We start from the raw sequence: 16,533 nt of genomic DNA, 5'->3' as shown, positions 1-16,533 counted from the left end.
GTGCCAATGCCAAACGTCGGTTTCAATGGTGCAAGGAGCGCAAATCTTGGGCTGTGGACAATGTGAAACATGTATTGTTCTCTGATGAGTCCACCTTTACTGTTTTCCCCACATCCGGGAGAGTTACGGTGTGGAGAAGCCCCAAAGCGTACCACCCAGACTGTTGCATGCCCAGAGTGAAGCATGGGGGTGGATCAGTGATGGTTTGGGCTGCCATATCATGGCATTCCCTTGGCCCAATACTTGTGCTAGATGGGCGCGTCACTGCCAAGGACTACCGAACCATTCTGGAGGACCATGTGCATCCAATGGTTCAAACATTGTATCCTGAAGGCGGTGCCGTGTATCAGGATGACAATGCACCAATACACACAGCAAGACTGGTGAAAGATTGGTTTGATGAACATGAAAGTGAAGTTGAACATCTCCCATGGCCTGCACAGTCACCAGATCAAAAAATTATTGAGCCACTTTGGGGTGTTTTGGAGAAGCGAGTCAGGAAACGTTTTCCTCCACCAGCATCACGTAGTGACCTGGCCACTATCCTGCAAGAAGAATGGCTTAAAATCCCTCTGACCACTGTGCAGGACTTTGTATATGTCATTTCCAAGACGAATTGACGCTGTATTGGCCGCAAAAGGACGCCCTACACCATACTAATAAATTATTGTGGTCTAAAACCAGGTGTTTCAGTTTCATTGTCCAACCCCTGTACATAATACTTTAGAAATAATTATAATAATAATAATACAAATAAATTAGCTTTCACCTTTTACTTGTATTCAGCATTTGTATACAGACAAAAACACGACATCATTCTCAAATAAACATAAGCTTTGACAATATATAATATAATATATTAACATATGTCTTAACCAGAGGTGGAAAGAGTACTAAAATATTGTACTCAAGTAAAAGTACTATTACTTTAATTAATTTTTACTTAAGTACGAGTAAAATTACTAGTCTAAAAATCTACTCAAGTAAAAAGTAACTCATTTAAAATGCAAACAGGACAAGTGGATATAAATCTCACAATAGTTGTTTTTAATTCAAATATAATAGAAGAAACATGTTGATACAACATTTAAAACATTTAGGGATGTGTAATGTGTCATTTTAGTCCCATAAAACTTTTTAAACTGTATAACCACTAGTGATGTGTCGTAGAATTATTTGAATCTATTGAACGGCCCTATAAACTGAAATAAAGGAATCGATTCGCGCTTCTGGGAGTCGTTATGTATATATACGGCTCTTTAAAAGGCAAAAGATCCGACTCCCGTCGCAGAATTCACTGCAGCAGTTTCCCAGACGCGACTTCTTTAGCGTTTATTATTTTACTCAGTAACGGATCTTATTTAAAATGTAGCGAATTACAATTCTTAATACAAAACATACTTAAGTAAAAGTAAAATTACAGGCTGTGAAATCTACTTTAAAAAGTATAAGTACACAAAAAACAAAAAAGTACACTCAATTACAGTAACGCGAGTAAATGTAATTCGTTACTTTCCACCTCTGGTCTTAACTAACTTTAATCCACAACATGGACTGATTATTATTTGTATGTAAACATTTTCAAACAAAAGTGCTCAACCAGGATAAAAATATAAAAAATGCTTAAGAGTTGCTGCAGAATTTGCTGCAGCAGATGTTGTGCTTAAAGAATACAGAAAAAAAAAGAGTCTAGTCTTTCCTCTCTTATCAACTATTTCTACTCCTTTTTTAACTGTGGATGCTCGTTCACTCTCAGCTGTTGAACTCATTTAGCCGCTAATATCCACCGTGTTGTAGCGGAGTGTAATCAGAGCGGTAACGCTGAGCACTGGCTTCGTGCCTGTGGCGTACATCATCACGCACTGACGTATGCATATCGATCGAATTTGTTTAAAAATCATATCACCGTTATTGAAACATTTTCTATCGCGATATATATCGATATCAAATTATTGTCCAGCACTAGGTTCAAGTAAATGAAATTACAGATTTCCGTTTTTATTGTGATATCAACTTTTCTGGAAATAGAGGTTGTACTTTTGAAGGTATTATTAATTTATCATTACTTAGGATTTTAGCATTATGTTTTACACACTTTGGTTAAATTCATGACAGAACAGGTAATTACTGGTTACACAAGATTCATCAGTTGAAGTCTTTAAATGCCAAAAAAGTCATGGACGATTTTGTATCTCCAATAAACCTGACTGCATGCCTTTGGGCTGTGGGAGGAAACTGGAGCTCCCGGAGGAAACCCCCGCAGACACGGGGAGAACATGCAAACTCCACACAGAAAGGACCTGAACTGCTCTACCTGAGAATCTAACCCAGTCTAACGGTGGCTCAGTGGGTAACACTGTTGCCTCACAGTAAGAAGGTCTTTTTACTGTGAGGCGACAGTGTTACCCACTGAGCCACCGTGCCACCTGTACATTTGAAGGTAATAAAAGGTGCATAGTGGCGTATCGAAACTGTATACTGTTTATGCCTTGGTTGTATACACACTATATGGATAAAATTATGTGTACACCTGACAGTGAGTTTGTTGGACCATTCCAAAACTATGGACATGAATACAAAGAATATGAAGTTGATCCCTTCATGTGGCAATGGCACTCCACTTTACTCATCTGGGAAGGCTTTTCACAAGATTTCGGACACTTGCGTCCAGTCAGTAGAGCACTTGCAGGGTCAGGCACTGATGTTGGATGAGATGGTTTGGCTCACAGTTGATACCAACATACCAATTAAATTCATGTTCAGTGGGGTCAGGGCTCTGTGCAGGCTCTGATCAGAACACTGGAGTTCCACTTTGCCACAATGTTGAAGGCATGTCATTAATTTGATATACTTAATTGAATACACCTGTTTGCAATGAGTATGATTGACAAAATTAATCATAAAAAGGGGTGTCCATATATTTTTGAAAAACTACTTAACAGAAAAATGAATATAAATACAATTATGTCAAAATGACAAACTAATTCAAACTAACAAAATAACCAAAACCAGATTGAACTAAGAGTATGTACTGCATAGTAGCAGTGTTCAAGGAACCTGGGTTCAATTTTCACCGTCTGTGAGAGGTCTGAGTGTCCTCCAAGACCTTTGGTTTCCTGTCAAATGCCAAAAACATGCCAAAGGCAGGTTGGCTGATGTTAGGTGTAAATGTGTCCTGCCCTGGAATAAATATGTACCCTATCCAGAATGAAATGGCTAGTCAAAATAAATAAATGCATTACATTAACCTCAAATGACCGATGGCAAATAATTCAAAACTAACAAAAAAGGCTGTAACTGTATTGTTAATAAATCCAAAAACAAAAGGTATATTCGGGACCCTACAAAATAGCAAAAAAAAGTCATGTATTAATCATGCTAATATATGGCCATTTTCTTTCTCTCCTTGTTGGTTGACCAAACCAAAATAATTATCTAAATGCAGCTGCAGTTAGCATTCTCTGATGTGTGAGGGACCACTGACAATAAAAAGATAAGGTATGCTATTTAAATGCAACCAGAAGCTAGAAATCAGTCACAACAGTAAAAAAAAAAAAAAAAAAAAAAAACTAGTCTTGCTAAAATAATCTAAATTTAGCAACTCATGACCTTTAATTGTCTCACCTATGTTATCACAAGCAGCCAGATGTAGCCAGCGCTAACAGCTGCACCCCTGCTCCAAGGAGCTTAATGGTGCTAAAGTAGGCAATAATTCTTCTGTTTGATTAGCAGGCATTGAGTAGAGGCACCAGTTTTCCAGAGACTGCCAAGTGTTCATTTACGTAGGCCAAATGCAATAACACAGGCCAAATGTCAGTGCGTGACCTGGAGTGTTTGGATGAACAATTGGCCCGTTTATTGCACTATGCATGTTCAGGGCAGATAATCCCCTTTCTTTTCCCACTCCTGAAATTTGGAAGACATCATTTGTCTCAACTGGTCACGTACAATTAAAAATGTGTCTTTAAATTTAATAGCCAGACTTAGTCTACTTTCAACAAAAATGAATAAAAAACCATTGTTTTAACAATTTACATTTTTATGTATGCCTGTATACCGTTTGGAGACAATTTTTCTAGTTTCGCCGTGAATGTCCAACTCTGCACTAACAAATGCACTGAACACCTTTGGGAGGAATTGGAGCATCTATCGCAAGCCATTCTTAAAAAGTACAGGCTGTAATAGCTGAAGGGTAAGGATAGGGGATGGGAGTATATGGTTTTGAAATGAGATTTTCAATAAGCAGCACTTGGGCAGCGCAATGCTCTATTATGCTCATATATTGATTATTTTATTAGCTACATCTACCACAAAGATGAACATTGTGGGTATACAATTACTGACTGTAGTCCACATTTGCTGTGTACATTTTATCATCCACCTGTACCAATCAAAAGAGACCCTCACAGAACCATTCTCAGAAACTGCATTGACACCAACATGGTAATTTAATGGTAGTGTGTGTTGTTCTGGTCTTGTATGAGTACATTAGGTTCAGTAGTGTTGTTAGGATTTAACTACTGTTTAAACAGGCCTCTTTATCAGGAACACATACCCTGATAGCACACATACCCTGACAGCACATAGTAGGTGTACAAAATGTTATTTTCCCACTAGTCTTTAATCAATTGATACTTTCCAATCACAGGACACAACTGCCTTAATGTTTTGGTTGGAGCTCTATTCCCCTACCAGCATTGACACTGAGGTCTTTGAAAATCCCAGCAACACTGCTGCACCTGCTACACCCATACAAGTACAACATGAGAATCAACATCGTGTACGGAGAGACACACCCTGACAGCACTCTTTTCTCGTCTCTGTGCAGGTGCCATCAATCAGCCAGAAGAGGTCATAATTGCATTAGTTAGGAGAGAGTCTCTATCCGGCTTTAATATCCCACCCCTATCTGAACAACAGGCCAATAATTGTTCATGTGGTTGCTCAGCCCAACCAACAGGAAGAGCCGAGACACGATACGATGTATTCGAGATCCCAGATCTGGCGTACCAGCATGTGTTTTTACCACTGCGCCACCTGAGCGGCGATAAAATGAGTGCTTGTTTACTTGAGCAGTTAACTAGCCAGCCTGCTATTATGGGGTGGCAGGAGTGCATTGAGCACCTTTTCTCTTTTTTGACAATCAGATTTTAAATCATTGCTTAGATTGAAATACTGCACATGGTTTATTGACAGCTTCAGTGGAATTTTATTGTATTATATGTGAGCATACATTGGTGTCAGCAAATGTCTGAAAGGAAGTTCACACTTCATTGCATTGGTTCCTTTTTTAGAAGAAGTTAAACCGGAAACCAACACTGGATGTCAGCTTGCCAAATAAGTGTGGCCATGTGTAGACAAACCTTCAAGTTGATGTTTCACCTAATAAAGCTCAGTTAGGGGGTTCTTTTTGTTTGTTTAATTGGTTTTTGTTTTTGGAAACACACTTATTTGATGCATTTTACCACTGTGTTACATTCCTGTTCATTTAATTAATAACCATTTTTCTATTATGCAAATATTCATCTGCGCAGCCATACAGGTTACAGTCATCGTGTTATGTACTTTATAATGCACCACATGTTCAATAAGAGTCAGATCTAGACTGCAGGCAGGCCAGTTGAGCAGCTCTACCAGTCAAGTTGCTGTATGAGTTGCGCAGCAAGCAGCCTTACTACAAGGATTCTTCAAAAAGTTTCCGCACTTTTTTAAAACTTTATTTATTTAAAATTTCAAAAACAAATTATATCACTTTTCTACAGTCACCTTCCAATGCATTTTTCCCACCGTCGTACCAACTTTTTAATGCCATCAGCAAAAAATGTTTTGGTTGAGCACGTAGCCACTGACGCACCGCTGCTTTCACATCATCATCACATGAAAATCTTCTTCCCCTTAAAGTTTCTTTGAGCTGTCCAAAAAGGTGGAAACCAGATGGCACTAAATCCGGACTATAAGCTCTCTCTCAGTGTCTCAGATATGACCAGTTACTACTCCTCCTCACCATTTCCAACAAAAATATAAAAGTGCGAAAACTTTTTGAAGATCCCTCGTATATGACCATAGGTATGGGTCAGAACAAACACTACATTCATACTCAACTCCAGCAATGAATAATCAAAAAATCCATTCATCTTTCGGCCTGGATCTGTGTTCCAATTCCTCATAAAAGTTTTTAAAAGGATTTAGGTCATATTTGATTATCTAGATTCTCTAAATCTTTTGACAGTTTTTTGCACTGTAGAAGGTGAACTAGCTTGATTTTGTTTGTTTGTTTATTAGGATTTTAACGTCATGTTTTACACTTTGGTTACATTCATGACAGGAACGGTAGTTACTCATTACACAAGGTTCATCAGTTCACAAGGTTATATTGAACGCAGTTTTGGACAATTTTGTATCTCCAATTCACCTGGACTGTGGGAGGAAACCGGAGCACCCGGAGGAAACCCACGCAGACACGGGGAGAACATGCAAACTCCACACAAAAAGGACCCGGACCGCCCCACCTGGGGATCGAACCCAGGACCTTCTTGCTGTGAGGCGACAGTGCTACCCACTTAGCCACCGTGCCGCCGAACTAGCTTGAATCCTTGCAATTGCTTGTTGAGAAAAGCTCCTTATTTTTATTTTATTTTGTGGCACCAGCACTACCCAGTGCATCACCCATTGTCACATATTGTCTTTATTAATATTTCTCAGTCAAGGCTAAACAATTTTTGTGCAAACTTACAGCTGTGGCTTAAAGTCATCCCTGAATAAATTAAGAACCATTGTTTCAGTATTTTACATGTTTACACATGCATGCATTTGAGGACAATTTCCAATTCCACCGTAATTGTGCCCCTCCACACTGAGAGAGGTCTATAACAACCCCACTGAACACCTCTGGGAGAAATTGGAACATCTACTGCAAGCCAATCTTATATAGTACAGGCTGTTATAGCTGAAGGGTAAGGATGGGAAATGGTAGTGTAATAATTACATACTAATGCCCATGGTTTTAAAATGAGATTTTTAATAACTGACGCTCAGATGCCACAATGGTCTGTTATGCTAATATATTAAATGATTAGTTTCTTACCTTTACTTTGACTTTTATTTGATTGCAGACAGAATAAACCTGAGATATTTCATGTTTTATCTGCTCAACTTCATTTCATTCATTAATAAACTTAGATTTCTGCATTTCAGGCCTGCAACACATTCCAAAAAAAGGTGGGACAGTAAAGCATTTACCACTTTGTAATGTTGCTATTCCTTTTCACTACACTTAAAAGACGTTTTGGCACCAAGGATACCAAGCGGTTTAGTGTTTCAGCTTTTATTTTGTCTCATTCTTCATGCAAACACGTCTTAAGATGTGCAACAGTACGGGGTCGTCGTTGTCACATTTTTCTTTTCAAAATTCTCTATAGGGGGCAGGTCAGGACTGCAGGCAGGCCTTTGGACTTGTTGCTGATAACAGTCTGGATGGTCCTTTTCGTCTTTGTTCCGGAGCATACAGCGTCCATTTTTTTCCAAAAAAGGAATGGAATGCTGATTCATCTGACCACGATACACGTTTCCACTGTGTGATGGTCCATCCTAGATGTCTCTGAGCCCAGAGAAGTAGACGCCGCATCTGGACATGGTTAACAGAAAGCTTCCTTTTTTGCACAGTAAAGTTTTAAGTGGCATTTGTGCATGTAACTCCATATTGTAGTGCTTGACAAAGGTTTGCTAAAGTAATCCCTCACCCATGTGGTTGTATCAGCTATTGTTGAGTGGCGGTTCTTGATGCAGTGCTGTCTGAGTGATCGAAGCTCACAGGCGTTCATCTTCAGCTTGCACCTTTGGCCTTTATGCACTGAAATTCCTCCTGATTCCTTGCATGGTTTAATGATATTATGCACTGTAGAGGGAAAAATATGCAAATCCCTTCTAATCTTTGTTGAGGTACATTGTTTATAAATATTTCAATCATTTTCTTACACATTTGTTGACAAACTGGAGATCCTCTGGAGATTGCTCATTACAGACTGGATGCTGCTTTTATACCAAACCATGATTACAATCACCTGCTGACATCAACTGTTTAAAATCGCATCATTATTTAGTTTTTTCACCTCATTACTAGCCCTAAATTGCCCCCATCCCAACTTTTTTTGGAATGTGTTGCAGGCCTGAAATGCAGGAATGAAGGTTTATTAATAAATGAAATGAAGTTGAGCAGATGAAACATGAAATAACATGAAAGGTTCATCTTGCAATCAAATAAAAGTCAAAGTAAATGTAAGGAACACTGCATTATTTTATTTGCGTTTTCCATACTGTCCCAACCTTTTCTGATTTGGGGTTGTAAATTAATTTATATATTTTATATGCTACAACTACCATAAGGATGAACGTTGTGGGTATACAATTACTGACTGTAGTAGGGCTGGCTCGATACCACTTTTTTATGTCTGATACCGATACCGCAAATTGAGTATCTGCCGATACCATCATTTCTCCTCTCAAACTAAGCAGTAATAATATGTCTCAATGCACCATGGTTAAACTAGCTATGTAATTAACAATGCTCAGACTGTGAAACAAATATTCTAAAGGAATAAATACAGAACCGACACCATCACACTGGTCTGCTGTTTTTATTTTCACTTTTACACAGAACATTTAGCAGCATTTTTGGTTTCACTTAAGTTCGAGCTGCTGTTCACGTGACACTTCTCGCTTTACGGCGTGTCATCCAAAGTATCTACAACTGGAAGATGTGGATGTCAATCAAACGCAATGGACCAATTAGAATTGACGCAGAGTTGAGATTTTCCGTTAAAGTTCTGTCACGTTTTTAGATTATTAAACCCTGCTGGATTTTGAAGAGGACATCTGTGGCTAAATGAAAAACGGTGTAGTTTGTTTTATTTCATAACACTAATGGATTAATCGTTGAGGATGTGAGATATCTCCAAGGCGGGACAAGATAAGTTTTCTTTATCTCAGGTGAGCGATTTATCATTTATAAAGCTTTTTTTATTGTGTTTAAACAGTGTTTTTAGATGTGGCAGTAGTAGATGATTTTTTAAAAATGCTAAAAGTTTAAGTAGATCAGTGTGTTTTAATTTCTGAATGGCTGTTGCAGATGAGTTGTAGATCAGTGGCACATGTTAATGATGTCATCAAGCTGCACCTTGTTAGGGCAGTTGCCAAGTGAGCTGGCAAAAAAAGGCACTCTGCTGGAACGTATCTTCGTGTGTTATTTGCTTTACACACAAACAATGGCCTTATTAACATTAAGTGTTATTTACATTAAGCAACAGCATCGGATCAGATTACACATTTTTTTTCCTTCCGATATCCGATCCAGTGAGTTGGGCCAATATTGGACCGATACAGAGTATCGGATCGGTGCCAGCCCTAGACTGTAGTCCACCTTTTGCTCTGTACATTTTGTCATGCCCCTGTACCCCATTTACCAATCAAAAGAAACCCCATAGAATGTTTTGAGCAGTGGACCATTCCCACCCACACTTATCACATATTGTCTTCACTGATATTTCTCAGTCAAGGCTAAACATTTTTGTGCAAACTTACTGCTGTGGCTTTAAGCCAGCCCTGAGACTTCTCTGTTACTTTCAGGGCATCGCTGTCCGACATCTCAAATGTGATATTCCCCAGAGAGAGGACCCCAGCCAAGATAGTCATCATGTCAACTTTTTCCTGGGATTTAAATACGAGAATGTTGCAAATTATTATCAGTTCGAGAACAGGCTGTATTTGATTTTATTTAGGAAAAGGAAGCACATACCTGCTCCTCAAACCCCACCATGTCCATAGCATTGCACAATTCACTGTACTTTTCACTACAGTGTTGCACTATATCATCAGGAACAAATCGCCCATTCAGATACCTACATTCAGATTCACGATAACAGTCACAACAATGCACTGCGAATCACAATTAACTAATCATATAATAAAACTCATTCTATTAATCTAAAGCCACACTTGCATCAATGCTAAAACAGACAGTGACAAAATCCCAAAATATATGGTCTAAAGTATGTGGACACCATTCTTATTATTGAGTTCAGGTGTTTTAGCCATGCTTATTGTTTACAACTTAAATTTTTGAAACTCGATACACTTAGTGGAGACCCTTAAACTTTTGTACCCTTAAACTAAAGTGTGAATATGAGACGACTCTGCATCTATGTGGAATTTTAGGCAAATCTACTCTGAAAGCGAACACATGTATCTGTGTTTAGCTGGATTTTCCTTCAGTTTCGCTTTACTTGTGTTATAGCTCCGGGTGCTGAGAAACCATGAGAACGCTATGCTGCTAACTGCATATCAGAATATGTATTCTACCTCACCTACCATTTACTCAGTACCATGTACTGACCAACACTTGTCTCTAGTCTTGTCTCCCTTAATTACTTTTTAGGTAAGAAATGTCCTTTTGTGTTTATTGTAGGCCTTTTTGTATTTATTTTACTGTTGTTTACCTGCACTGTGTATTGTATTGTCTTGCACTTTTTTGTTCTGTGTTGCACCCTGGTCCTGGAGGAACGTTGTTTCATTTCAATATGTACTTGTATATAGCTGGAATGACAATAATGCCTCTCTTGAATCAGCTTTTTCAAGAGTATCTAAAACACATATCGTAAAAAAAAAAAGCTTGATGTGACTTAATGTATTAAAACAATGCCATAGGAACACTCAACCTCTCTTACTTATTACTGCTCATAAATTCTCTACACTAATGAAATTCTTCTCTCGTTGTTTTAAGTCACGTTAAACTTTGTGCACCACCACTATATAGGAAATAACAGCATAGCCAGCACAAAAGTGGTTTTGACACTTTTCATGTGAATGCGTCTTTACTGAACGAAATACAGTATTTCAAGATCAAGCATCTCCACGATTAAGAAGCGTAAGGAAAAAATAAAAAAGTAAAGGTAAACAGCAGGTTTTATTGTATTTTTATATTTTATTAATTTTTCAATTGTAGTTCAGTTTTTATATTATATTTGTGCTATTTTCAGTGCATAAGTGTCAAAAACAACCACATTATTTTACATTAGCCTAAAATATATGCAGTTCCACAGACCCATGGAACCCATTAACAGGTTTCCCATACATCCTCTTGGGAAAAAAAATACCCTGAAACTCAACGCCTTCAAAACTCAGAACAAATTGGCGCCGAGTTTCAAGGTACCACTGTACTTACTTGTGGTAACAATTGTGCTGGCCTTGAAAAAGCAAAAAGCAAGATCCAGAAAGAAATGGTTTGATGACTGTAGGTGTCGAGAAACCCCTGTACTAATCCCTGACCTCAACCTTATGTAAACCCTGTAGAATGAATTCGAATGTGGATTGCAAGCCAGACCTTTCTCAGCAAACATACACACAAATTGCTCTTTTGACTGAACATGCACTAAGATCCCATAGACACTGCAAATCAAAGAAGCAAGTCTATTTTAATGTCTACAGTTTTGTTATTAGACAAGCTTAATTTTAGATGTCCACATATTTTCGCCCATAAAGTGTAGACTACACCCCCCAAGTCATTCTGAATGCAACAAAATTATGCATCAATAAAAGACTCACCGGTACTGAGTCGGGTCAAGGAGGCCGTACATCTCCTTGTCCTGGGGAGAAATGCCAGCCAGCATGCAATAGAAGATGTGGAAGTTCCTTTCACCTTCATCTTGATGGACCACGCGGGATTTTTCCAAAAGGTATTCATTGATTTTGGCACCTTTTACTACAACAGAAATTACCACACAATAAAAGCTTCAAAAAGTTCTGACATGTATATCAGTAGATGGATAAATGACGTAATAAATTGTAAATTGTCTTCATGTGCAATATTCCAACATACAGTTCTAAATATCAGAAATCAACAACCCCACAGAAAGCTTATGAAATAATTTGAACTTGAGGTGTTTTGAACGGAGAAGTGTGTTTCAACCAATCACTGAAACAGACCAGTTGCAGAAAACACTGAAATTCCAAGTCCATCATAAACTAGAGTCCTTATTAGTGTATATACAGATATATGCAGATTAAAACTATTTAAACTATTTTTATAGTTAAATCAATGCACAGGTGCCCAGCCGTCCACATTGTTCTGATGTCCAGTTCCAATGCCTGAATGCTTTTGTAGGGGCCTTCAGGAGTTAGCATTGGACACACTGCCTGACCTACGACTACGCAACCCCATACACCAAAAAGTTTGATGCACTGTGTTGTGACACAATCACCAGCACAGTATCAAAATGTCCCAAGTAGCCACTATTGTGGTCCATACCAGGCACCACAGGTTTCATGTCTTCTGCTGCCCATAGCTGCTGCATTCAACACCGTCTACTTAGAGGAACTAACATCAGCCTAGGGCTGGACGATATGGCTAAGATCTATATCACGATATAACTCCTAATTTTGGTCGATACAATATAATTCCGATATCGATATGAATAATACAAATGTCAGAAAAACTGCCAGGAACACCAACATTGAAAGGCTGTACCTGCAAACCTCTGAACCCTGCAAAAGTCTATGAAATCTCACCCTTTACAACTACATAATATTTTAGAAATAATAATAATAATAATACAAATTAATTAGCTTTTACCTTTTACTTGTATTCAGCATTTGTATACAGACAAAAACACGACATCATTCTCAAATAAACATAAGCTTTGACAATATATAATATAATATATTAACATATGTCTTAACCAGAGGTGGAAAGAGTACTAAAATATTGTACTCAAGTAAAAGTACTATTACTTTAATTAATTTTTACTTAAGTACGAGTAAAGTTACTAGTCTAAAAATCTACTCAAGTAAAAATTTTAAATGTACATTTAAAATGTACTCAAGAGTAAACTTCACTTCGTTACTTTTGTAACAGGAGGGCGTGTCTCTTCTGTGTAATGCAAACAGGACAAGTGGATATAAATCTCACAATAGTTGTTTTTCATTCAAATATAATACAAGAAACATGTTGATACAACATTTAAAACATTTAGGGATGTGTAATGTGTCATTTTAGTCCCATAAAACTTTTTCAAACTGTATAACCACTAGTGATGTGTCGTAGAATGATTCGAATCTATTGAACGGCCCTATAAACTGAAATAAAGGAACCGCTTCTGGGAGTCGTTATGTATGTATACGGCTCTTTAAAGGACCCGAGACAAAAGATTCGACTCCCCGTCGCAGAATTCACTGCAGCAGTTTCCCAGACGCGATATCTTTAGCGTTTTTATTTTACTCAGTAACGGATCTTATTTAAAATGTAGCGAATTACAATTCCTAATACAAAACATACCTAAGTAAAAGTCAAATTACAGGCTGTGAAATCTACTTTAAAAAGTATAAGTACACAAAAAAACTACTCAATTACAGTAACTGTAATTCCACCTCTGTAAATGTTACTTTCCACCTCTGGTCCCAACTTTAATCCACAACATGGACTGATTAAGCACTTTTGTTCGAAAATGTTTACATACAAATAATAGAGTTGCTGCAGAATTTGCTATATCAGGTATTGTGCTTGAAGACTACAGACAAAAAAGAGTAGTCTTTCCTCTCTTATCAACTATTTCTACTGCTTCTTTTTTAACTGTGGATGCTCGTTCACTCACAGCTGTTGAACTCATTTTGTCGCTAATATCCACCGTGTTGTAGCGGAGTGTAATCAGAGCGGTAACTCTGAGCACTGGCTTCGTGCCTGTGGCGTACGTCATCACGCACTGACGTATGCATATCGATCGAATTTGTTTAAAAATCATATCACCATTATTGAAACATTTTCTATCGCGATATATATCGATATCGAATTATTGTCCAGCACTACATCAGCCTAATATTTAATATATCCCTGATTGTGACATGCACAACTGTCATGGCATAGGCCTTGATATGAACATTTTTAGAGGCTGGTCCTAATGTTTTGGCTAACTGGTGCATATTATAAACTGGTAACAACTATAAAAAGTCTTATCTGTAAGGTACAAAACTTACCTGAGGAGTTCTGAAAGCGCAGTTGTATGTATTTCCCAAATCGACTACTGTTGTCATTCATGACTGTCTGGGCATTACCAAAGGCCTCCAGAAGAGGATTCACCTGTTAAAAAAATCCAATTTTTGCACTGTTTAGAAGAGAAGTACTAGTAAACAGTGAGTTAATTTTCTACTGGACTCGATAAACAATAAAGGAAAACTGCTGTGTTTTAACTTGTAACCAGAATTCACAAATACAAGAATTCACAAGTAAGCTGGTCGCTGAATCTCATGAGGGTTTTTTTTTAATGAACAGCTTATTCAGATAGTAATCAGACCCCTTGAGGTTTTGCACATTTTACTGTGTTGTGGATTAAATGGAGATTATTAATTTAAAATGAATTTTAAAATGAATTGAAAATCATGAAATCTCATCTCTTGTTCACAAAAGCATTCAGACCCTTTGCTTTGACATTGCAAATTGTGGTTAGGGTATATATTAGGGCCGACATCGATTCATATAAACGCGAGATCGATCTTTTAAATGAGCCCCTTTTTACGGTGTACACGGAAATCTGTTACCTTCTTTAATCTCGCGTGACCAGCTGCAGTTTTTTCGTGCAACGAGATCTGACCTGCACATCAGTTCAACATGGCAGAAGCTCCAGTAATGCCTGGTTCACACTACATGATTTCTGCCCTGATTTTCGGCGACTGGTCTGTGCTAGATTTGCCGGCTCGGGAGCAACTCGGCTCTTAATCAATATGAAACAGCGAGGGGAAACAGCGAGGGGAAACACACGGGAGAGGTTGTAAACAAGTGGAGCAGGGGCGTAATATAGTTATCATTCTCTACAAAACAAAATATTTATTAACCTCCAACTTCACAACAATCCCTGTTGGTCGTGTTGCCAAATCCACTCAGATTCCTTTATTTTTTTCTCTTTGATATTACGCTGCTCATCAGCGCACAAACTTTGATCGCTCGCTACTTGTTGGAGTGTATTTTAGGACGTGGTATCATTAAACCCCTCGTCACTTCTCACGTGTGTTTTTGTGACAAAACGTAGTTTGGGAGACCAGACAGACTCATCTGAGATTCCTCCTGGTGATAGATGGTGTAGATGTGAAACCCCCCCATCACCCATCAGTCGTGCAGTGTGAACTGTACAGCGACCTGGCAAATCAGAAAGTTGAGTAGTGTGAACTTGGCATAAGCTGTGCAACAGCCAGGTGTATGTTTACATATACACATACAGCGTGTCAGACATATAAAATAATAATAATAAAAAAATGTATGTTACTGTTTTTTGTTGTGGATTACTTATTTTTGTAAAAACAAATAATTTTAATAATGAGTGTTCTTTGTACAATTATCACATTCGTTCTCTGTACATCTGTACATATTTAAACAAAACCTGTTAATGTAACTCAAATATGCCTAAATGTGTTGAATCGAAATTGAATCGAAAATCGAAGATCGAATCGAATCGGGACCTTGTAAATCGGAATCGAATCGATCCAGGAAATTAGTGGCGATACCCAGCCCTAGTATACAGTGGGGGAAATAAGTATTTGATCCCCTGCTGATTTTGTAAGTTTACCCCCTTACAAAGACTTAAACAGTCTATAATTTTTATGGAAGGTTTATTTTAACAGAGAGAGACAGAATATCAACAAAAAAATCCAGAAAAAAACCATTAAATAAAAGTTATAAATTAATTTGTATTTAATTAAGGGAAATAAGTATTTGATCCCCTACCAACCAGCAAGAATTCTGACCGCCACATACCGGTTATGTGCCCATGAGGCACACAAATTAGTCCTGTCCCTGTATAAAAGACTCCTGTCACAGAATCAGTTTCTTCCGTTCAAATCTCTCGACCACCATGGGCAAGACCAAAGAGCTATCAAAGGACGTCAGGGACAAGATTGTAGACCTGCACAAGGCTGGAATGGGCTACAAGACCATCAGCAAGAAGCTTGGTGAGAAAGAGACAACTGTTGGTGCGATAATTCGAAAATGGAAGAAATACAAGATCACAGTCAATCACCCTCACTCTGGAGCTCCATGCAAGATCTCACCTCGTGGGGTAAGAATAATTCTGAGAAAGGTGAGGTCAGTCCAGAATTACACGGGAGGAGCTTGTCAATGATCTCAAGGGAGCTGATATATATACTGTATATACAGTATATACTGTACATATATATATATATATATATATATATATATATATATATATATATATATATATATATATATATATATATATATATATATATATATATATACACATATATACTGTATATATATATATATACACTGATCAGCCATAACATTAAAACCACCTTCTTGTTTCTACACTTACTGTCCATTTTTTCAGCTCCACTTACCATATAGAAGCACTTTGTAGTTCTACAATTAGAGTGTATGTAGTCCATCTATTTCTGTGCATGCTTTGTTAGCCCCCTTTCATGCTGTTCTTCAATGGTCAAGACTCTCCCAGGACCACCACAGAGTAGGTATTATTTGGG

The 16,533-nt window shown here is 37.9% G+C and overlaps 1 protein-coding gene across 1 annotated transcript in view; it reads right to left on the bottom strand.

The window, feature by feature from the left end:
* Positions 1 to 16,533, bottom strand: part of LOC134332750 (myosin-IIIb) — a 103,396-nt gene that overhangs the window by 48,795 nt on the left and 38,068 nt on the right. Inside the window, exons 5-8 of the mRNA XM_063014542.1 lie at positions 14,020 to 14,122; positions 11,596 to 11,752; positions 9,791 to 9,893; positions 9,577 to 9,702 (exon numbers count right to left, since the gene is read on the bottom strand). Coding sequence (XP_062870612.1) covers positions 9,577 to 9,702; positions 9,791 to 9,893; positions 11,596 to 11,752; positions 14,020 to 14,122 — 489 coding nt within the window. The remainder of the gene's footprint in view (positions 1 to 9,576; positions 9,703 to 9,790; positions 9,894 to 11,595; positions 11,753 to 14,019; positions 14,123 to 16,533) is intronic.

The sequence above is a fragment of the Trichomycterus rosablanca genome, chromosome 18, assembly GCF_030014385.1.
Source record: "Trichomycterus rosablanca isolate fTriRos1 chromosome 18, fTriRos1.hap1, whole genome shotgun sequence".
NCBI lineage: Eukaryota > Metazoa > Chordata > Actinopteri > Siluriformes > Trichomycteridae > Trichomycterus > Trichomycterus rosablanca.
Note: the sequence above shows the minus strand (reverse complement) of the source record. Positions and strands in the feature narration are given on the sequence as shown.